This window comes from Triplophysa dalaica, chromosome 18 (assembly GCF_015846415.1).
Source record: "Triplophysa dalaica isolate WHDGS20190420 chromosome 18, ASM1584641v1, whole genome shotgun sequence".
NCBI classification, from domain to species: domain Eukaryota; kingdom Metazoa; phylum Chordata; class Actinopteri; order Cypriniformes; family Nemacheilidae; genus Triplophysa; species Triplophysa dalaica.
In genome coordinates this window covers 7180290-7204608 of record NC_079559.1, presented here as the reverse complement: position 1 = coordinate 7204608, position 24319 = coordinate 7180290, and the positions used below count along the sequence as shown (strand labels likewise).

General features: G+C 39.0%; 2 protein-coding genes across 2 annotated transcripts; both read right to left on the bottom strand.

The window, feature by feature from the left end:
• Positions 1 to 3109: 3109 nt before the first annotated feature.
• Positions 3110 to 15256, bottom strand: mknk2b (MAPK interacting serine/threonine kinase 2b). The gene is made up of 14 exons (XM_056772734.1): positions 15100 to 15256; positions 14295 to 14474; positions 13941 to 14031; positions 13717 to 13818; positions 13472 to 13569; positions 11394 to 11473; positions 11129 to 11202; positions 10875 to 10979; positions 10476 to 10531; positions 10207 to 10302; positions 7106 to 7300; positions 6202 to 6366; positions 6074 to 6114; positions 3110 to 5987 (listed from the first exon to the last, which is right to left on the bottom strand). The coding sequence occupies exons 2-14, from the start codon at positions 14343 to 14345 to the stop codon at positions 5714 to 5716; spliced, it is 1428 nt and encodes a 475-aa protein (XP_056628712.1). The 5' UTR covers positions 14346 to 14474; positions 15100 to 15256; the 3' UTR covers positions 3110 to 5713.
• Positions 15257 to 19788: 4532 nt separating this feature from the next.
• mob3a (MOB kinase activator 3A) lies at positions 19789 to 24061 on the bottom strand. The gene is made up of 4 exons (XM_056730030.1): positions 23865 to 24061; positions 22406 to 22980; positions 20869 to 21071; positions 19789 to 20173 (listed from the first exon to the last, which is right to left on the bottom strand). Exons 2-4 carry the CDS (start codon positions 22821 to 22823, stop codon positions 20144 to 20146), a joined length of 651 nt encoding a protein of 216 aa, XP_056586008.1. The 5' UTR covers positions 22824 to 22980; positions 23865 to 24061; the 3' UTR covers positions 19789 to 20143.
• Positions 24062 to 24319: the final 258 nt, after the last annotated feature.

Here is a 24319-nt window from a genome sequence, read left to right as displayed (position 1 = left end):
ACCCCGGAACGTCGCGCTCTTTACGTAACACAGTTGACTGATGCGCTCGCCTGTGTGGATAGTTTTATTGCGCCTTGATTCAAAACAGTTTTTTATTTAACGCGATGTAATAAAGAAAAACCACGTAGACACATACAACGTAGATTTTGGATTTTAAACTTTTATTATAAACCTTTTGCTATATATTGTATTAAACAATAATGTGGTAACGCTTGAGCTTTTGTGTCACCGCTTTATTCCACAAGCTTAGTGGTGTTGCATGTATCATAATGAAATCTTATCTGTTAGTGGTTGAGTATTGTGATGGTTGTAATAAATCGAATAGAGCGGTTGTGGTTCAGTTGAAAACAAAGTTTGCACATTGAATAGTTTATAATAAATGACGCCACAGAAAAGTACTTTATTTCAAACATGGAATAAGACTCGTTCCCTTCTTTCGATCTCCGTGGAGGTTCTCGTGTCCGAAACAACCTGGAAAGCAAAAAAATTCACATGTCATCACAAGTGTAGCAGGACTACAACAATCAAGAACCCAGCCTGCCATTCACCTTTATTCGGCTATTCCTTATTTTGCTAAATTATTCTGACCTATTGATGTCAATATATTTAAAAGGCAAATACATTGACACCGTTCAATAATAAACCCAAACACCGGTCAGAAATGTACCCCTCCATCATTCACCAATTTACGTTACGTTACCTGCAGTCCACTAATCTAAAGATATTCATGTTAAATATTCCAAAAGGTGAAAAACTTAAATATCCCGTAACGTTACATACACATTTCCGACCAACAGTGACTGTGATAATGATCCGTTTGTGTGAGAAAGTATACTCAAGATAACTGTACACTTACGACTACCCTGACATATCAGTCACACTTACCTCATCCAAGAGTCCTAAACTCTGTCGCACCCCTTTGATGTTCCTTTTATAAAGGTGCATACACCTGAAAGCCATTAATCAAACCTGTTAACGAAAAGAGGTAGGGCTGGGAATTAAAAAAGAATCGATTCCAATGCGTTGAGAATTGAGAGTCGATTCCGATTCCATTAGGAATCGACTCTTCTCTAAGAGCCTTCATAAGCACAAGCCCCGCCCCTAAGCTGATGTCATTGATGACGTCGACAGGCTTGTTAACTAGGTACGTTAGTTTACCCTAGACACTGTGTTTCCATTGTATTAACTAATGTACCTAGTCATAGGTTGATATTATCAAATAGGTACATTAATTTCTTGTCTAAGACAGCGCAGACTTCCGAAAAAACTGATGGATTAAGTCTAGAGGAATGATAACATATTCTGCATGCATACAAGCAAAAGCTTTTTTTGCAAACAAAATGCAGATATGATAACATGTGTCCACACATTTAACAAATCATATAAGTACGTTTATTTTTCAGACGGACTGTAAACGAACCATCTTCTCTTACTCTCCACAGATGAACTCAGTATGTACGTGAAGAGAATGACATATATAAAGCACAGTCTCACCACATATTTACTTGGACGTCTGTTTAAAGCTGTAAAGCTGGACTGAACATTTTAAACATCTGTTTGCACCACTTACATTTAACAGTAATATTAATATGCACAGTATTCTTACATTTTTCCATTCATTTCATTTTCATTCATTCGTTGTTTTAAATACATTTTTTTCTATTATCGATCTGTCTAAATAGCCCTAAAGTATTTTTTTGTACAATGAATAACTTTAAAAATAGGTATTTGTTAGTTAATTAGTAATTTGAGCTGTGGTTTATTTTGAAAACAGCTAGTGAATAAAAAACGGAGAAAGATTATTAATAATATTATTAATTCTTTCAATTCCCAAACCAGGATTTGGAATCGGAATCGACTGCGATTTGTATCGCCTTTTCTTGGGCCAAGAAAGTTTAAAAGTGAGAAATATTCTGAAACTTATATTAGACAAACTCTCAATTTTTCATAATTCTCAGAATTTTCTTACCATATGTAATGTTTATAGTGTTTAAGAATTATTTGGGACAACATTAAAAACGCTGTCATAAGTAACAAAAAGTTTGGAATTTTGTTAGACATATTAGATAATATAAATTATATTTCTTGTTTTGAATTTGTTGATATGGATGTATTGAAAATGTATTTTTTCCTTCTTTTTCTTTTATGTTTTATATTTTTTTCTTGTCATAGCCCATCTTTAATTACACGTTATTAATCCTTTAGTGGTTTTATTATAATAATTCATTAAAGAGCACGTCCCTGTTCAGCATAGAGTAAACAAACACTAGAGGGAGACATGAAATCGTATAGAGGGACTACTTATTGTACATTTATAACTCCAGACACGGTTTCTAATTTTCGTAATGTTAAATAACTATATCAACGTGTTTTTCTCCTTAAAAAACGCTATCTATATTTTATATGTACATTTAAATGAATGTATATGTATATAGGCATAGGATGACACCTTCATGTGGTTGTCGACCAGCTGCTTCCCTGTCCAATTGTAAAATCTTTTTTTTTACAATTTACATTTTACTTGCGTTTTGTAAATTGCGCAAATCCTCGACTTTTTTTACAAACAAAATCTGTTCTTATATAACAAAATATGATGAAATTGCATTGCAGCACACAAGCCCTCATTTTATTCAGCCTCATATCTGTGAGAACACAGTAATATTAGTGTGATCCAAACAGTTTGTTGACTCACTTTCCTTCGCATGTTCAGCCCACACTTTCAGATTGCTATGCTGCTCTGTGGTCTCCATAGCAGCCGGGGGCTGACTGGCTTTCACAGGTTTTCTTGTATCAGATGCTGTTTAAGCAGAAACTGGCCTTGGCAAGCTCATGTGAAATATCAGCACACTTGGCTCTAATGATGTTTACTTAGTAAAGTGATACACCAGGTGACTCATGCTCAGGTGACAGTGACCAGCATGATTATATCAATAGGATTGCTACTTCAAGGGAAGCTTGTCGAAGAGATTGAACCTGGCAGCATCAATACTTGCAGTATCAGCATGTGATACAACCCTCACGAGTCTGTGAACACAAGCAGTGGTGGATCGATAAAGTTTAGTTTTGTGGAGACCATGAACCTCTGTGAAAAGATAACAAAAGACAGGACTATGTTCAAAGCATTTTATTGTGTTTTGTCGGTTTGTTTTGTACAAAACAATACAAAAATCAGCAACAACAGTCATAAATTTAGCTTCGAGTGAACTGCAATCAGCCACATGGTACAGTAAAGTGCTTCTTAAATCAATACCCATGTCGTCTCAGGTGATTTTTACCCCAATTTGTATTTTGGACAAACTTTGGAATTTAGAAACAGACAAACAGTGCTTCAAAAACAATAGCTTTCAGACTAGAGGGTCACATTTTGAGGATAAAATAATCGATTCTTGTGTACCTGAATACTCTTATCCCAAGAATGTTTGGGTGGGACATTGGGTCATACTACAATACTTAACATTTGTTTTGCAATGGCTAATATGGGGCTGCGTAAAACAAGAACATTCTACACACCCCAAATAAGAAATCTTGAGAATAGAAGTCAGATTTGTTAATACAAGGCAACCCATAACTCCTCCATGGGTAAAACAGAGGTGAATCTTTTGTCAGAGGCACAGGGGCTTTTGAGGATATACCAAGTGCCACAGACACTTCAGGAAATACAAACCTTAATATCTGAGAAATCGGCAATATAAAGAAAAAAGAAAAAAAATATATACTGAAGAGAAGTGTCAGAAATTGTATTTCCCAGACCAAAAATTGCTTTAAATTTAGCTTACGAACGCTTCAGTTTACCATTTGTACATCATTGTAGCAAAGTAGTTTCCTGAACAAAACATGAGGAAACCACTGTACATACAATTAAAGTCTTACTATAAGACATAAAACCCCCACAAAAGATGCATTGGTAAAAACATTTTCAAAGTATTAAAGAAAATCAATAAAGGTTACAATCAGTGTCATATTAATCAGCATAATGGGTCCTTCAAAACCAAGGCCTGCCATTAGGTTTTATATATTTCAGAGCACCACACGACAGAACTGGTGATGCGCTGAAAACATTCAAGAGGATCATACACTTGAGCAAACCAAACTCCCAATGATGATAATAATGCTTGTCGATTTCATAGCCTCCGAGAGGCACGTGATCTATACTTGTGTCGTAGGAGTTAGCGTGTAAATGGCTTAAGCTGATCCAAGATCAGCACTCCCAGACCCTATGGCAAAATTTGTTGCATCCCATGAAAACCATCAAGCATTACAGAGAAAAAAGGAGTTTAAACAACCCGAAAGTCACTTTGAAGGCCAAAACAAAAACAGTTGAACAACAGACCTGCACTATCAGCCTCTTTCTTAATTTCCTTCGTTTTCTCTAGTCACATACACTCGCTCGCTCGCGTTTCAGCATATAAATCAACATCAATAAGTAACAAAAATTATGCAAAAAGAAAAATATAACGTTCCACCTGAACAGCACCTTTGTAAAAATAAAATAGAATATTCTTTCAATAAAAAGATAAACAAAGTTTGAAACATCAGTGTGGCACACTCTGAGTTGGAGTCAACCATTAACATATAAAAAACAAAAAAGTAAAATTTCTTAGACCATTTCACTCATACGGCTACATTGTCTTGGAAGACTACATTTTTTAAATACTTTTTCCTGGAATGCTTTTCCATTTTTTATTTTTTTTTCAGTTTTTAAGTGTTATTTGAAAAAAATCTCTCCCTCCCCTCCTATTTATAAATCGCTTTGTTCGATATTTGCGTACCACAACGGTCCGCTCTCAAAGCCTTTACTCCCTGATGCCACCCGTCGGCATTCATCTAGCCATACTGGCAAACGTGTGCTTGTCAAACCACCAACCACTAGAACCTTATTGTGCTTAAATGTTCTAATGCAGCTATTGATAAGATATTTGGTGACAAGTTACTGGAAACCGTTGTGGCTTCCTTGACATTGGTTGGGATGAATCCATCATGCCAATTAAGTTTGCAAAGTGAAACCCTCACATAAAAAAAATGGCTGGAAAGAACACTGGGGCAATCTGCAAGTATGAATTAGAAATACCACTAAAATGGCACTTAAGTATTAACAGAAGATGCTGGTATTCCTAAATCAGAGGATTATTTTACAGATGAAATGAATAAAAGGCTATGGAGGCGCTATTCAGAACTTCACTTAGACGAGATCTACACTAAAATAAAACGAGTCATAACAACCTTCATCTGCATTGCCTGAGCGCAAACTAGATTCTTCAGTATCTGCAGAAGGGGAGGGGGAGTATAATGCTTGCACGCATACAGGAGGAACATTCCTGAAACGAAGAAACTCATCTCTCATAGAGAAAATTCACAGTGAATCCAGTTGTAAAGTGGAAGCAGCACATAAAGGAGGTTTGGGTATTAGACCTTTGGTGTGTGTGTGAGAGTTGGTATTTTATGCTCTGACAAATTCCTAAAATACCTGATGTAACCCAGTATCCTAAACTCAACATCGAATAGACTGTCGTTCCCAGGTTGTCGAGTGCTGTTCAAAAGTGCTCTAGAAGCGTTTGCACCGGTGGAACAGTCAAACAGAATTTAGGACAGACAGACTCCTAAATTTTAGGACTTTAGGGAAGAGTTTGGTTTCAATTGGACCAAGGAACAAAAAGAGGGGTGAAGGTGGAAAATAATCATTGGTTTGTCCGTACAGGTACCCCAGCTCAACCAATCAAGCGCAGTCCCCCACAATGACCAGCGGTGCCAGGAGTTGCCGTAGCTCAGAGGCGGAGACGGGGGCTCCCTTTAGCATGCTGCTCCTCTGTCTGCGTTTGGCCAATTTGGAATTAGAGGGAGGGGAGAGGCGCATAGATGAGGCACCAATCGTGACAACCTGAGGAGAGTCCTGCTGTTGCTGCTCCTCCAGGTCATCCTGCTCGGCCAGTTGACGGTTCATTGCAAATGCCTTGCCGGCAAAGAAGGTTAAGTCCTTAGTGCTGCTATTCCTGTGGGCGTGCGGGAAAGACAAAGTTAGAATGACATTTGCCGATACTACATGCATCATGGTACAATCTGGAAAAAAAATTCTCACCTTTGTGGCAGGATGGAGGAGAGGAGACAATCAAGAGCACCCTGGAGGAAAAAAGGAAGAAAGTTCAAATTAAAAACGTGTTGCAAAAAGTTCCTTCAAGTAAACAAGAAAACATCAGAGCTTCTTACCCCTTGTACCCAGGGGTGCTGGAGAACCTGAGCGGCACTGAGACGTTTCTTGGCGTCCCGTACAAGCAGTTTGGAAATGAGGTCTTTGGCGCTGTAGGAAATGTGAGCCCAATCTTTTTCTGGAAAGTCATACTTGCCCTCCTGGATGCTCTCAAACAAGGTGTTCTGGGAGGAACAAAGAAAAAATTTATATATTTTTTACATTTCATCTCAAATGAACATCAACCAGAGCTACATCTGTTCATAACAGTGCACATAGTCACTACGGCTGTCACGATTATGAAATTTGGCTGACGTCTAATAAATCATTGCAATTATGACAATTGTCTGTGCTAGGGCTTTGTCATTTAATTCTCATACAATTTTTATTTGGCTTTGAAATGACCACATTGTTCTGAATACAATATTTTAATTTCACTTAAATAATGGGGTCATCATATATTTAAGATCTAAGCTTTTACCTACACATGTAAAACAGTACGATCAGGAGTGAATTGAAGCCACCATTAAAATGCTATCAGACATAGAAAAGCTTCTAGTTGTTATAAAAAGTTTTACTTCTATATTCAAGAAATTATGGCTGGTTTTCACATTGAGATGATCTTAAATAATATTAAATTGTACTTCAGGTATTTTCATGAAACATGCTTTAAAGTTTTCGTTTGAGTGATTTTTGGTACATTTTACAAGTATCATCATACTTTATATTATTACAATATATACACACAGTAAAATATACAATATGCAGGCACTCCAGCTCCCCCTTGTGTCTTCTATAGAGACTTGCAATAATTGCAATGATCTGAAACCATCATGATGAGGTCAAACAATGGCGATGAGACGATTATTCAATGATCGTGACAACCCTAATGGTCACATGACTGCGCAACGCTAGGCAATGTACCTGACATGCATGGCAAGGTTCTCCATTCTCCCAACCGCAGTCACTTCCACAGCGCCCCACGAAGGGAGGATACCCGCTCAGCATGATGTACAGGATGACCCCCAGGCTCCACAGGTCACAGCGTTTATCGTAGATGGTGGCTTCCTCATTAAAGGCCTCCACCACTTCAGGGGCCATGTACTCAGCAGAACCACACTAAAGTAAAAGAAAAAGGAAATGGGGTTGAGAATAACGTAAACAACTGCCACCTGAGTCGTCTCGGTCACAAGGCACAAACACATGTAGTCACATCAATTCTGGTGGCGTGCCATGTTAGCAAAACAAAGATGGAACCAAAAGCAAACAGAGAACAGTAAAACTGTGAATGCGCTTGTATTGGTTCCAAGCAGTTCAATTTCTAAACGCTGCATTCAGCTGACAAACGTCATGTAGACCCTCAAGCATGTCTGAGACATACTGTGTGAGAATCACATGGTAAACAGCAGGTCGTGCCAACCCGGAGGGGGGTTGGGTTGTCAAGATTAACAAATTGAATGCTTAAGGATGCACCTCACAAAACCTCGACTTGTTTCCTGCCGCAGTCCAGATGGAAAATGCGGTGTGGTGCATAAAACCTCAAAACGAAGTTACCACGGTAACAATGGTTATGTCACAGAGGGGGGGAAGTGAGTCATGGAGTGTTTTGAGGGCTCAGCTGCAAGCTCAGAGCGCTTTGTTGGGTCGGGCTCCATCCGCCTCTGCCTGAAACTAGGTCACGGTTTGGAACAGGAAGAAAGAGGATTGTATGTCCCAGAAAACCCACATACTGTTTATTACATAACAGCAACACGGTCATTTGCGACACACACACGCACATCTTTAATATAACAGGATAAAACCATTTGAGAGAGCAGTTCACTGGTTAAAGGACAAAAGACATTCTGGAACGTTCCGCAGAAAAGTGCTCTTTAAATTGTCCTCAGCGGGTTGCACTATTATGGTCGATTGATCATCTACAATTATGGAACGGAGGTCAGTGTTACAAAATAACTCGTTCACATTTTTCCCCCGAGATGAATTAATTTAGCAGACACTTTTGTGCGACTGTATTTCACAATAATATTTAACTCCTACACAAACTGAATTTGAAGCAGATACGTACATTATCACACAAAGGTGAATTTCCAAAGTAGACTGCAAAAAAACAAGCTAAAAACCACAAATGCTGGAATTACCCACACCCCACATTCAATGTTTTCTCAGGTGTTCAAGACCAACGTGGGTCATGTTTTGGTTTGTTTCTTTGAGGTTAAAGCAGCAGTCTGTCTGCACTGCCGGTCTTTTGTTACCCTTAGCCCAGCTGCCGCTTAAACACCGCCTCCAAACACACTTATGTAATGCTATTTCGCAGTGCAGGAATCCAAAGGCAGACAAAAGCTCCCACTGTTGCACCCAACCCCCATCAACACGGCTGTTTCTGCTCGCCATCTCTCAACACCCTCACATTCAAGAAAACACTTCACATCACCCCCACTCCTAAACAAAGACTCTCACGACACACTAATCCAGACTGGACTATCTGGTAGCAAACACTGTTCCAACCCTACTTGTGTACCTATATTTTAAAAACACGCCTTAGAGACTATCGTTTGTTTTTGAAATAACGTTGACTTAGTTTCAAGACAAACTTCAGATGCAAGACTAGCACGACGTTGCATCATTTATTCAACCTAACGCGATTGCTGTGTGCCACCACATGAGGACTAGCATCCGAAAGAGTTCTAGATATATTATATGTGGGACTTTCCGAGTTCTGTGACAAACTCGCTTGAGGCACCAAAGCATGCTTCAGCTATGCGAGCTACTCAACTATACATAGATAGCTGAATTTCCCCTGTGGTTATGGGTGAATATATCCTGCAGAAACAGTGCAAATGCATTTCCTATAAAAATCAAGACTTCCTAGTAGTTTTCATTGCATAAGAAACCACACCAAAACAAATAAAAAAACGCAATCTGCTTGCTTCAACTAGCCTGTAAATAAGAAACAACTCCCGAGTTTGTTAAAGAGACAATCCTGTAAACAATAAAAGGGTTGCGATCTACTCGGGGAATGAAATCTAGATAAGATCTCTTGGATTGGGGCCAAGAAAAACATGTTGAGTGCATGACCAGAACACACAAGATGCTCCTCCCCCTTTCAACCTCCCTCTCATCAGACCAATCGCATGGCAGTTGCTAGGAGTGGGGGTGACTCTAATCGAAAGACTTATGCCCAGACATGCTCGAGGAAATGCAGAGAGACAAAAACAAAGAGAAACGCAGTCCAAATGTGCCCAAGGGGAGCGGTATGTGAGGAAATTGAAGCACAGAAGCCTGAAATGTTTGTTTGCGTTTAACTTCTGTTCCCGTCGAGCGGTCTGGCAAAGAGTGGCAAGGCAGGAATGAAGGTTGAAATTATTTTAAAAGAAACAAACACTGGGTCCAAGTTTGAGAATGAATATAACTTTAAAAGTGGCCATGTGAATTGCACATAAAAACACAGTTTAGGAATGTCGAAACTAAATGTTTTTGTTCTTCGCAGATTTCAATTTTTCCAAAAAGTGTGAGCATAGCACTGCTCAAATAAAGTTTATAAAAATCATTTTCACCGTTAACTCTACAATTTCTAGGATCTCTCACCAACACAATCCCCATCTCTTAAAATAAAAAACAGGTAATTCCTTTAAGATTGTACACTAGACACAGTACAATACAAGGACGTAGATAAAGATGTGGCCTTATATCAAAGAATACAGAGGAATGACTGAACTATTATGACCTCCTTAAAGTTTCACCGTGGTCATAAACCCAGCCGTTGACCTAGGTCTTTTTTAGAATGATTATAACCAGCCAATCAGAACAAGATACATCAATGACACCACCCAAAGCCAACCAATAGCATTAAAGCAGTAACCCCAGATAAGCAACGGCACTGAAAGTGCCTTATCCATACTCCCAGCAAAAATAACAAGCTTCCAATCTGTTTCTCCTTTGAATTTAATAACATTTGGTCTGGTAAAATCTGCAGCCAGTGCAAGAAGATAAAAAATAAAGCAAGCAAGAACAAAGGTCACGCTTACTGGAGTGAGGAGCTCTGGAGTGGAGATGGGTGAACTGTCACTGTTGAGTTTAATGCCACTGCCCAGATCAAAATCGCAGATCTTCACAGGAGAAATCTACAAAAAAATAAGATCATGAACATATGCTCAGAAATGACGGACCACAAGTGGCAAGCATGTTTGTTGAATGTTTTCACTGTGACTGGAAACCTCAGACTATATCATCACGCTGCCTAAACCACAAATATACTTTGAATGCGACTACAGTGACAAGCAAATGTAAAACTTACCCTGTCCACATATTCACACAAGATGTTTTCAGGTTTCAGGTCTCTGTGGGCCATACCTGCAGGTAAACAAATGAAAGTCACATGTTAGCTTTAAGTGAAGATTGTCGATGGGGCGAAGCGATCATTGTGGGGGAATTTTTCCAACACAGACCGCTGCTTAGTGCCGCTATATTTAGTGGAGCATACCCTCACCCATCAGTACTGACAGGATTAATACATATGAGATGCTCATAACTTCACATAGAAATGCACATCCCTCAAGCTAACAGATGAAGTGCCAACTTGATTTCCAACGACCCCTATTTCTCACTAGACCCAGCAAACCCCCAATGTGAAACATCATCTCCTTAGCTCCACTTTCCAAGCTTTCCCCGCCCCTCCCCAACAGTCTTCTCGTACCTTTGTTATGAAGGAAGTCCAGCGCACTCGCAATCTCTTGCACCACAATGCTAGCTTCCTGCTCGCTGAAGTATCTCCTCTTGTGAATGTGGTTCAAGACCGAGCCTAAAACGTAAGGTTACATGTTACCATCAGACCATGCAATCTTTTGGTTTAAATCAATACGACCGGCTCTCTATTCAATTACCTAGTACCCGGGGGAGTCTGGGTAATGTTTCTCAAAAGTAACACAACACTACAGAAACTGCACGTACCTCCTCTCAGCTTCTCAAACACGAGGTAAAACTTGTCCTCTTCCTCAAAGAACTCCACAAGCTCCAAAATATTTCTGTTGGGTGAACAAAAGACTAGTGTTGAGTGACAACAGTCAACAAACAACCCTAAAAATGACAAGTACACCAGTTTCTTCAGGCGATATTGCTATCGTCATTAAACTGACACACGTTTAAGATTGAATATACCAAAATAAAAATAAAAATTGTTTGGATATGCAAAGCAGATCAGTAATAACAGGCTTACCTGTGGCCTTGGCACTGGTACAGCATTTCCACCTCTCGAAAAACACGACTCCTGCTGTGTCCTGGCCTCTTCTCAATTATCTGAAGAGAAAAAAAGAGGTATGTTGGGATCAAAGCTGAATGACACGGGCAACACCCTAAGGTGACAACCAACCTTTGAAATCTCCCACTATAGTAACCATTTGATTACAAATTACCTTCCTAAATAATTGTAGCACACGATTCAGGACTGATAAAATCCACCACATCTCTACACAGAAACAAAATAGAACCTATATTCTAGTAAAAACAATTCAACAGTTTACTCAGTCAACCCTTTACTAAACTGAATAGGAATCATACACAATTGCTATCCAACAAACCTAAAAGTCTCAACAATCACAACCCCTCGTGTTTTCTCAGAATCTGTATGTGTGTGCGATTTATTCAGCTCTCTGGATTAGTGTCGCTATTGAAAGCCAAGCATGCAAGCGCACAAATGTGCATCGGGGTTAAGAATGAGGCATGTGTGGCAGCGCATTCCCAAAAACCCCAGTGCTGCTGCTCCACGCCTGAGTCAGCAATCAATCCTCACTGAAAAAATTATAGGGTATAACATGCTCAGAGGAACCAGAGGCATGTGGGGACAAAAATAACCTAGTTTACGCATTTCAAATTTCATCCAAAAGATTTACAGCGCTCTCAAAGTATATACTTAATTAGCTTGCATGAAGGGAAACCAAACCTATAATCTTGTCATGGCAAGCACCAAGCCAAATTCGGCTACTGCTGTAATCCATGTAAACATGTTATTTCCAGGCAGCATTGTTTATCTCCCATTAATCTTTATCCTCATATAGAAAGAGGCCCTTATAGAGACTGTTTGACTGCTGTTCTGTAAATCTGACCACGCTTGTAAACACGCTTCCCAAGCATGCTGGTCAGGAGGCCCAGCTGAGGAGGCTACTGGGTTGTTTTCATTCAGCTTTGCCTTTTGTTCAGACTGGGACACACAGGGGGAGGGTAGGGAAGGACATCTGGTGAGAGCTGTCTGAAACCCATCCCATCATTAATAGACCTAATGCTTGTAATGATACAACACCCCCAAGGGACCAAGACCCATCCATAAATAACATTGTCTTTGTGAGGTAAATTACATTAAGCCAGCTAAACCTGGGGATTAAGACCACTTTAGTATAGATAAGAAAATGAAGAGCACAAGTAATATTTTGATGCTCGCTAAATAAAGAACTTGAAAAATCCAAAACAAGTTCACAAATTTCAACTTCCTCAAATAAAAATGTGAGACTAATGTCCCTGGCACACAATGTTCATTTCACAACATGCACTTGGTTCTAAATTCTGCGGTGTGCGAGAGAGCAAAAAAAGAATAGAGAAGAGAAAAGAGAAACTAAGTAAACACTTCCAGGACATAACTCCACCCTATCCCCCTCCCCCATTATTGAGGTTGATGTTTTGGTCGACGTGCCAGTACAGAATGTTCTCGTCGCTGTACATTCTACCAGCCAATGAGAGTGATGAACGGTAAAGGATGTTTCTGTTCCAACTCTCTGATTGGTCGACCTAATATCCGGTCTAACATAAACAAAGTCTTTCCACCAAGCCTGTACCATAACTTCTAGCGCTAACACAATAGAGCGTCTTGTTGTTCATACAAAGGCCTCTGAGAACTAGAACAAAACTCTGTGAAGTACAAAATACCAAGACAAACTACAGTTGAGCGTGAACTATTTTAACAAATGCAACAATTGTTTTATTAGACTGAAAAAATGAAAACCATTACAGTTATCCCATTTCTGAAGAGGGTCATTTACAGACAGTCCACATTCATGAGCTCACCATCCTCAGCTTGTAGGAATCTAACATGCCCTAAGCAACCACATGCAAGAGTGCAAGTCAGCACTAAACAACTACAGTCACATAGGCATGTCACAGGGGTAAATCTCATTCCCTGTAACCCAATACACTTCTTCAAAGGGAAAGTCATTTCTAACAATAGCCCTTGAATGCCAAATCAGACACGTGAAAGCTTAACTTGTTGAATTGAACTTTTATTTCAAGATATACAAAGCATCTCACCTTCACAGCATATTCTTTGTGGGTGATTTGGTTGATGCAGGTCTCCACCCTGGCATATGCCCCTTCCCCTAGCACCTCATCCTGCAGTTTATATACATCTGGAATCAAAAACAATTGTTAGAATAACTGAACCCACTGTGAGCCTCAAACTGCAATAATGTCAATTCTACATTAACATGTCAGGACATCGTGATGCAAGAAAACAAATCATCATCTCATTTGATATGCAAACACTTGGAACTCACCCTCAAATCGCCCTGAGAAGCTGTCGGTTGCTCTGCATCTCTTTTTCTTCTTGTTTCTCTTCTTGGCGTCTGGGATGTCGATGGGCTGACTGGATAGTATGTCTGATTAACAGGACAGAGAGCAAATTCCAGTGTTGGGTATAAACACTCCGAGATATACTTATGTTTAATACGATCGTGTTTATTCACATCTTTCGTAAAATATTCGGTAAAACATAACCTACCATGTCGGGCAGAACAATCAAAGTTGAATGACGTGTCAAGAAGATGGGATGCGTTTTTGGTAAATTCCTCGGATTCAAAAGGATTTTGCCCCTGGATAGAAACAAAAAACATGTTGCTCATTTGTACTGGGGTTTAAAATCAATGGATTTTGTCAGTAGCATACAACACACATTTCATAATTAAATGGCCTATTATCATGTAAGGTTTAAAGTCCAAACAAAAAATATTAAGTTAAGAGCACTCTGGAAATGGGATTAATGTTTTAACAGCCCTGCGATCTTGAAATGAGCCACATCTCCTAAATCGTACTCAATGCAGATCAGTGTTTATATTCATATAAATCACACACTCACCTTAAAGGAGCGATGGAATCCGGTAACCTCGGTGACTTTGTTCTGCACCATTTTGTCCTGATTTATGTGACTTTGTTTCGACTGGTGGGCTGGCTGCAACAACGGCGATTTTAGCTTCAGTGATCGAACTCACTCAGCTAAGCCAATGTCTTGCGAACCGTGGCGCTTTGAACGGGAAACCTAAGGAAAAAAGTTAAACTTCACTGTAAATCAGGTAACTTCAGTTAAAAAACTCAAAATGCTAAACCACTACAGAACTTTATTTATAAAGCTGCCGTTTTAAACTTTCGGTTTTAAACGAACCAAAGCGACACAATGAGACGCAGTAAAAGCTTGCGCGTCACGGGCAGGGAGACATGCCCAAGAGATTTGTGCCAAGAATAACTTCGATAGAAAACCTCGCTATTTCCGTTCGTTTTCCGTTCGGCCAAAGTACGTTACTTAACGTTCATAATCGACTAAAATGCACGCAAGCAAGTTCAACCGAGTGATTCAAATGACTCGAGTGACTCCAAAACACAAAGCGTAAGGTCTGCAATAACTCCACCAGCATTAAGAAAGGTCGAAATAAACCAAAACATCAGTAACAGTTACGCAAGATAATGTGAAAATGAACGGACCTAAACGTCAACTGCAATAGTAATTTCCACAAATTTCCTGAGATGTGGCAACAATGAACTAAATCCGACCGTTGGACTGCGTCAGTTTAAATAAAAAAAAAACATGACGTTATGCCGTCGCTCCTCTAACGTTAACGCAAATAGAAAAGCCCGATATATCAGTCGAACGTAAAGCTCGTACTTACCCCGTTGTTGTCTTTAAAGCTCCAGGCTTGACGCCGTTGTATGAGCCTCTGCTTCGGGAGCAGCAGATGGTGGCCGTGGGGTGATTAGGCTAAAAGTGTGTAAGGTACAAAAAGGAACACGGCGATACTGGGATTTATAATCTCACGCCCCTTCCCTCCTCCTTTCAGCTGGACCCGCCCCCTGTTCCCTGTAAACACGTACGACACACACTCTACCGAGCGAGTGAAAGAAAGAGCGAGAGAGAGATCACGTGAGCTGATGACGAATGTTATGATTAAAGACTGAGGAGAATATGAGCTGCATTCGTACGTTTTTCAAAAAGAATAAAACACGTTATGAACAGAATGGTGACAATCTACTTACACACAAATTATTAGGGGACACATTCATGTGTGGCCGTTATGTCAATTAAAACGAGATCAATAACTCGTGTAAAGGCGAACTGCATTCATTTTGACTGATGCAACATTCTGTAACAGCCAAATTTCCCAAATGACTAATCATGAATTGCAATTTCGACAGCTGGTCTGAACAGGTTTTCTGTCGTGACAATTTCAAAGCTAACATCGTTTTGTATATGCTTATTACTGAATTAATGACCAGGAAATAATGTTCTTGTGCTTTTCCCTCATTTGACGTTTTATGCTAAGCTTTGTAGCGGTCACAGGGTAGCATTTGTATTTGGACAATTATTCTGTAAGCCTAGTGAATAAGCAACTTTATATATTTTGTAATAATAGTACAAAAATACTAGATTATAGGTTGTATGTTTATTAGTTTCATGTTGATTAAATCTTTCACATTTTCCTTAGCCTGGATTCCCAATATAGATAGTGGGAATGTTGGAATCCACGGGCAGGCGGCTGACACACCCGGACGGGACACCAGCATGTTTTACAGACATGCTGAGATAGGTGGACAGTCTGAGCATCCTCATGTTGGTGTTAATGAAAGCCTTTATGAATTTGATCCTTTGAATGAGTGACATGAAATAGCTGAGATCTGATCCAAAGCTGTTAGAGAATAACTGGAAAGGGATAGTTAATCCAAATTGAAAATTCTTTCATCATTTACTCACCTTTACAGTATTCCTGTATGACTTTCTTTCACAAAACAGAAAAGAAGATAATTTGAAGAATGTTGGCGACCAAATAACATTGGCCCCCATTGATTCCATTGTATGGACACAAAACGGACATTTCTTAAATTATCAGGTCAGGTTTTGAATGACATGAAGGTAAATAAATGATGAATGTTTATTTCTGAATGAACTATGCTCAAAGTCATTTTTGGAACTTGATAAGACCATTCTTATTCAGAACTCGCAAGGTTGTGTCAAACAGTGATATATATTTTTCTACCAGATGGCCCATGCTTTATTTTCTTGTCTTATCTTTATTGTTGTTGTTTAAAAGCGTTCAATGCCAATTGTAGAGTTCGGGGGACATTATGTGACTCTCCCTCTTTTATATCCATCTGCCTGTCTGTCCTCGTCGTGTTTGTTTTGGCCTATATATTCAACCGTGAAAGCAGCACCAAGGATTACGCAAAGTTCAGCACAGGGAAAAGTGAAGCACATGATGAAATGCCAAGATATGTTGAAAACAAGCCACGTGATGGAGGAGTGGCAGAGGGTACTCTGGGTTAACATATTAGTGGGGCCATCGCAAAAGGTTGCGATAGGCATTCAGACTCTCCGTAGGAATGCCTTTGAAAAACAGAAGCACATGTATGTAAGAGGGGGAATCTGAAATCTGATATTTAGTGTGTTAGTCTGTTATTCTGTAAAATGTGATTTATTCACAACACAAGCAATGGATTAACATACTAATGTATGGTGCAAGAAATTTTAATGAGAGAAGAAATGCGGTGGAGAAAGTGAGAAAGAGAGGTGTTTGTGAAAGAGGGTGAAGTGTGAGCGTGTGTTTGCAAAGGGAGAGAAAGAAAGTTAGGTGTACAAGTGTGTGTGCATGTGTTAGGACTTCTGGTGTGTAGTTTTTCCAAGTAGTCAGCTCGAACATACACACAATGATTTATTCACACTTTAAACCTACACACGGTGAAGATTTATTCACACTTATGCCGTAGCATCTTAATCGTATGCTCGAAGAAGAGCAATTGCCATTCACCAGTGCCCAGATCTGCAGTAGGCAACCTGCTTATCTAGGGAAAGCACAGAACAAAGCATACATAATTATCAGAAGTTTGACAAACTAAAAGAATGATCCCTTAAATGCTTATAATTAACGTTTGAAACAAGTTGACTGTGGAGGGAAACAGGAGCTGCCTCTGTTTGTCTAAATAAAGGAATATTGCTCATTCTAGAAAATATTTGGGGGGATTAAGCAACCTGCATGGGCCCATATTTCATAAGTGCGCTTTTCTCACTGATATCCTTTTCCTAGAAATTGGAATTTCAGAAATTGTAATATAGGCCAAACAATAAGCCACAGAATACAAATGCGGTGACAAATGGAAAATCAGTGCAATTATCAATTTAGTTGTTTCCCTAAATGCACAGAGGAAGCATACTTGGCATACTGAGACGTTTTGTTAAATATTTGCATGACTACTTTGAGAGTCAGAATAGATGGGCTAATATACTGAAGTATACTGATTTTTTTAAATAAACAGATATTGAAAAGGCATATCCTCCAAAGAAACACAAACTGACCAATGTAAAAATGTGCTGTTTTCACAACCATGATGTACTGATCATGCCAATTTTAGTGTCAGATAGTTTCGTTTACACAGCCTTATGCAACATTTACCCGCATTGAATCAGCTTACAGTGACTGCAGTGTGTGTAGTGTATTTGTGCGTATGATTCTCTCGTTGTGCACGTATAAAAACTGAGAGCATGAGATCATAGCTCCACCCACTGACGTCTCAGTGTCCCTTCATTTTGATTCTGGTACATTCCAACAGATCACAACAATGCCGTTATTGCAGAACTTGCACTTTCAGAAGTGTAAACACACGACCAGGCGCTTTTGTTTAACACGAAAGAGAAAGCGCGTGCAGTGCTGCACATCCGTTTATCAGTCAGATATACATTAGCAAAGAGCGAAATCTGTAGCCCTACTTCAGTTTGTCCACTTTCACCTACAACTGTTTAAAAAGACAGAGATGGAACCCTTATAACTGCACGCGTTCGCATGCAAGCACATTATTTAGACCACAAAGTAAATAAAAACGTCTTGAATTGGTTTAATTTACTCGAGAAGAATTCTTGATCTCAGCATGACCTTGTTGCAGCGAGACTAAGCCACGCCCACTTATTATAATGCCGAACCTTCTGGACATATCCGGACTGGCAATGCGTCAGAAGAGTAATTGAGAAATTATGGGTTAAGCGTGATTACCAATTAACAACTTGATTTTCAAAACAAACTGCAGGAACTAGAGAGAGGGTTGAACAAAAATGTATGTGAACTCGGGACCTTTTCAGCACGTAGACTAGTCTAAGACAGAACAAAGGTCTCTTAACACTCCCTGAAATTTCGCAACGTACAGTAACGTTAGGCCTACTTGAAAAGCACATTATAAAAGGGGTTTCTTTGAAAATTAAAACTGGTTCTATTACCAAAATGTGGACATAGTTTTTTGTGTAACTGACTAGTTATTTAAGCTTGCAAGAGAGCTCATGGTAACGCAACATTACATCATCCATCGCTGACTTGGTGATTGCAGCGTTTGTCTCCTTCTAGCGGACAGAGACAAAATTGTTTCACATATGTGACAGTGGGTTACAAAACCAGTCTTAATTTTGATTTTAACATCACATGAAAGCTGAATAAACAAGGTCTCTTTTAATGTATGGTTTGTTAGAACAGGTCAATATATGGCTGAGATACAGCCGTTTAAAACTCTGGAATCTGAGAGTGCAAAAAAATCTAAATATTGAGAAAATTGCCTTTGAAGTTGTTAATAAGGGGCACTATGGCAGGCCATCCACTCACAAAAATAAAGTTTTTTATATTTAGGGTAGGACATTTACGAAATATCTTCATGGAACATAATCTTTACATAATATACTAATGATTTTTGGCATAAAAGAAACATCGATCATTCTGACCCATACAATGTAATTTTGTCTCTTCCTAAAAATGTTCCTGTGCTACTTAAGACTGGTTTTGCGATCCAGGGTCACATATTTGGATTTCAAAAATAGTACATCTCCAATTCAAGAATAAATAGGGAGTTGTAGGTCAATCTTTTATTTATAATTGTGCAGTGCATCAGAAGGCTGACACAATACCACAAGAACAGCTTGCTGAAAAAAAAACATTAAACATTAGGATTGTCTATCACAACAAAAAATAACATGAAAACGCCAATATATCAGGTGGTTAAATGAAATGTCAAGTCAAATGCACTGAAATAACAGTTTTTTTCCAGACTATCAAATTATTTTTACAACTCAGTGCAATGCCAGATCTCTGACATGAATCTCTTACAGAATCAAAAAAGAAAAGAATCCCAATGTTTTATGCAGTGTTGTGTGGTTGTTCATTAAAATTGATCCAATTTGATTGTTTTAGCTATTAGTAAGAGTGTAGTACCATCAGCTCCATTAAAACACATTTAAATCAGTTCCAGACAATTTTGATCCCCCACAAAATCTTTTTTTTTTTTAAATGCCACAGATTCCATCTGGTGGTACCAATAGCCAAGAGCACAACTAATAAGGTCCACAGACGAGACAGAGTGGGTTTAATATCTCAACCACATACATAAATAACCACAAATATAATCTGTATGTTATAGATTATAATAGTACAACAGGTAAAAAGGAATAATTCCGAAATTAATTTGGAAAAATAACTGGTAATACTGATTTCAAATAAAAATATACTCCCTATGCCTGTATACACATCAGAATACAGAAATGTAGACCTCTCTTGCTAAACAGAATATTACAATACTTTAAAAGTGTATAAAAATAGAGTCTTTAAAAGTTTTCTATTTTATCTGCTTTTAAATTGTTAATTTTGGGTGGTTCTTCTGATCTGTGTGGAATGTGAGGGGCCGTTCTCCATTTCAGTGGCACATCCGTGATGTCATCTCTTTCTGTTTAAAGAAACAGACACTGCATTAGTGCCACAATAACCATCACACAAACCGCATTGCATATGTTCAGCATGCAACAGGTAAAAAAAACCCCGGCATGTACAAATATCAATGCTATCCCTACTTGATAAAAAAATCCTTTCAATGAATTGATTAATTTACATATGTTATGTATCAATATAACATGATTACAATCATGCTCCCTTTATTTGACTGTACTTTACCATTATAAATCACTTAAAAATGCATGATGCAAACAGTGACACCAAGCTCCTGATGTCAGTAATGGGATCTGCCGTGACACCTGATCTCAGGCATTCAGGCGTGACTACAGAGAGAATTAATGACTGCGTCTATGGGGTTGGATTTTCTGCCTCATGAGCTCAGACGCTCATTAACCGCATGTGAGAAAATGACGGCGGCAGCAAACATGCTGACTCATCTTGTCCTTCAAAGCCCTGACAATTAGTTAAAACTTTTTGAAATTGGTTTGTTAGCTACTTATCATGCAGTGACGCATTAGCATTCGTTCCTTTATCGGTCATCTTTTGTTTCTTGGATTCTACACTCAAACAATTTGGGAAGCACATGACTTTGTCCACAACCTTCCACATAGAAACAAACAAATCTACAAACAAACACCTAATTTAAATATTCATATCATCATTTTCTTTACATCTTACACACATGCTTACCAGAGGCTCCAGTTCTTTGTGGTCTATGAGGCTGAATTCAGTAGCGAAGTAATAGAAATGTTTGTAACAGGTGTTCACATGGGCTTCGGCTCCCATGTGGCTCACACGGTCGAAGTGGTGGATGTACACATGCACGAAGACACGGAAAAGACGTGATAAGATCTTCTTTGCTACTTGCATGAAGGTCTTGGGAAATGGTGTGCCTTAAAATAAACAAAACATTTCATTAGTTACATTAAAGGGTTCATATGGCGCAAATACGTTTTTTCTGTGTATTTGGTGTGTAAGAAGTTGCCTATGCATGTATAAAACATGTAAAATTGCAAAAATGTAAGTGTTGGAACAAAACATGCATTCTATCTAAAAGCAAATGCTCACCCAGACCTGCCAGAAACGCCTCGTGTAACCACAGCCCCACAAATCTACGCAAGTTCATGGTATGATTTGACTGAGACCGCCCAGATGTATACGCAAGTAAGGTGTACCTATGAGTACAATTGCTTTGTAACCTGATGTTCTAAATATGGTAAGAGGTGTTACATTTCCGTCACACGCTTGCAGTATTCGACCAATCACTACGCACTGATTAACTGGCCAATCATAACACCCCTTGCTTTTCAGAGCGATGAGCTTTGTAAAAAATCTGCGCGTTTCAGAGAGGCGGGGCAAAGAGGAGATACAAACATGCACAGTATGTGGAAAATACAGCGTTTTTGAACCTTAAATCGTGTAAACACATTGCATTACATCTAAAACAAATGATAAAATACGTTTTAGCCATGTCATGTGACCCCTTTAAGTGACATACACAGCATGCTAACATACAAAATGACACAAGTTCAAGTGTAACTGTATTATTTAAGTGCGTATGAGGTTCAGCGATTTCTTGTTGTGACAGTGATCAGGTACAAACATAGGAAACAACATCAGAAGGGATATTATTAGATTAAGCTACAGCATGCGAGCTTACTGATTTCATTAACTCTCTGTTCTCTTCTCTCATCTTCACAACATCTGCAAAAATGTCTCATCTGATGCATGTCCTGCGACAGATTATAAATCTTAGAATCGCTGTGGCGTATTAATAGTGCCCCCGCGTTCTGTACCGTATGCAGAATACATTTGCATTTATGCATTTGGCAGACACTTTTATCCAAAGCGACTTACATTGCTTTATCCTATACATTTTACATAGGTATTTGCAATCCCCTAGGCTCGAACCCACAACCTTGCGTTGTTAACACAATGCTCTTACCACTGAGCTACAGGAAAGCCAACTGTAAATTATATGACCAAATTTGAAAGCACAACAGATGCCAGGGGAGGCTGGGAAATTCCCAATGGCAAATACTCACATCTAAACGTTAAACTTTTATTTGTTTGGTTACTTGTGTCATAAATACTATTCTAAATCGTCTACATTTATATGATGGTTGCTTCAAGATATCAAAGCCACACTAGACATGTGATCACACGCATCACCTGTTCTAATGACACATAGCGTGCACACAAGTTTTCTGGTTTGCGGTGTCCTTACCAACATTAGTGGGGAAGATATGTTCATTGTTGATCTGGACCTCAATCCACTCCATTAGCAGACTCATGTACTTTGGTGCAGGGAGAGCGGTGGGCTTCTTGTACTTCTGTTCATCCTGCCAACGGTACTCGTACTTGGGTCCCCCGGACATAACTGGGCAGGTCTGGTCTGTGCAGGAGTCGCTGATAGTGCCGTAAATGAGGTTGATGCGATTAAAGAAGTCCACTACGTGAACGGCCACCCAATCGTTGAGGTCCTCACCGTGAGGCAGCTGAACCGCCTGCTTTAGGTCCAGGCCGGCGTTTAGGGACGCCTGCGCTTTCTTGTGCAGTTCAAAGCGCTGCGTGCCGGGCTCAAACTTGCGCTTGGGCCGGAATGTCCTGTCCTTGTTGAAGACTTGTTTGAGGGCCATGGACATGTTTGCTGGGGGGTTGCAGGGTTGTTGTGTAATGTTGAAAATGAACCTTTTGTTAGTGAAAGGTGACTGAAACTTATCAAAACACTAAATAAACAGATCAATGTCGTATGTTGAGGCTTTTCAATAACACCAAGTTCACTGCCAATGAGGATGAATGCTGAAATAAAAAGGAAAACATAAACTATCAATTTTTGTATGGGCTCATTTTGTAATTCATTATTATACAGATGAATGGAACGCAAACGGACGAAAGCAACAACATGTCAAAAGAGTGCCTAACATTTTTGTCATCCGTGACAATGAAATAACTTTACATGTCTGGATTTTTGTTCACATTTTTGCAACTTTTCAAAACCACATTCTTCAAGCCAAGGATTAATTCCAATTCACTGAGCTTTAAAGCGAAGTGGCATTAAGTGTGCAGTAAAAAAAATGTATTTTAGATAGAAAAGCAAACTTAACTAACACTATCTTTGCAGAAAATCTTCTGAATTATAAGGAACCAATTTACCACGGACTATGAATGGGCTTTGTTTAGTTGAATAAAAAGGAATTCCAGTTTACACTGCACATGTTGTACTAAGAGCCTTATATTTATAATTTTCGCGGAAATATTGAGTAATTTCCTGTTGGGCACCATGGGTGGCATTTACTGACCGCGGCAGGGAGGAAGATATTTACGCATTATGATGATTCACAAAATAGACATAACTACATATTCATTTTGCAAATGTAATTCTGAAAGTTAAGAACATTTCCAACATATTTTTAAATGAATGGACGCCAGTAACCAATGAAAAGCGAAACAAACTTGTTGCGTGAGATGCTCGTCTGTTCAAACGCTCATTCCGTGTGACGATGTTTTTAATGGCGCGAGCACGACTGACAATCACACGTATTAAACTTTAACTAAACCGCATCAACGAGATAAGAAAATAAGCTCTGTCGAATCTCGACACAGATCTATCAACTGTATACAATAACTACGTTGTTAGCGAAACGGTGTCGTAGCCAACAGTAGAGAAGTTGAAATAAACTTACCAAGCGAGCGCCTTTCTTGTTCCGCTTTGATGTGGACCGCCTTTTCCCGCCACCCTCTGTTTGACGATTATTCAATAACGCTTTTTGTAATTGAACTTACATTGTATTTGCGTTTGTTGCAGAGTTAAAAGGAACGTGGCGTTCACACTGTAACAATTATTTTGTCTACACGACTACACTTTCTAAGGAAACCACAAGCCCCGCCCTATTGAACAAAGTACACTTCCTCTATAGAGCATTAGTGGAAGGTCTTTATAAAGGAACATGAAGGAAGTGGATGAAATAAACAAATGTTACTTTTATAAAGTTATTTTTATATCGTCTAAAGCATTAAGTATATCATTGGCATATTTATACACAATATAATATAATATGACAATAACTCAATTATTTTCGCATTTCTGTATTACAAATATGTAATTCTAATTGTCTTAAATTAAAGTTAATTATTTTGT

What these genes read in the sequence shown, in the direction of transcription:
- mknk2b (XM_056772734.1), bottom strand. Translation starts at nt 14,345, where the DNA reads ATGGTGCAGAACAAAGTCACCGAGGTTACCGGATTCCATCGCTCCTTT. An exon ending in CTTCTCAGGGCGATTTGAGG is followed by an intron (nt 13,570 to 13,716) that starts GTGAGTTCCAAG and finishes TTTTGATTCCAG; the next exon opens with ATGTATATAAACTGCAGGAT. An exon ending in AACCTTGCCATGCATGTCAG is followed by an intron (nt 6,367 to 7,105) that starts GTACATTGCCTA and finishes TGTTCCTCCCAG; the next exon opens with AACACCTTGTTTGAGAGCAT.
- mob3a (XM_056730030.1), bottom strand. Translation starts at nt 22,823, where the DNA reads ATGTCCATGGCCCTCAAACAAGTCTTCAACAAGGACAGGACATTCCGG. An exon ending in TATCTTCCCCACTAATGTTG is followed by an intron (nt 21,072 to 22,405) that starts GTAAGGACACCG and finishes GTTTATTTTAAG; the next exon opens with GCACACCATTTCCCAAGACC. An exon ending in ACAAAGAACTGGAGCCTCTG is followed by an intron (nt 20,174 to 20,868) that starts GTAAGCATGTGT and finishes TTCTTTAAACAG; the next exon opens with AAAGAGATGACATCACGGAT.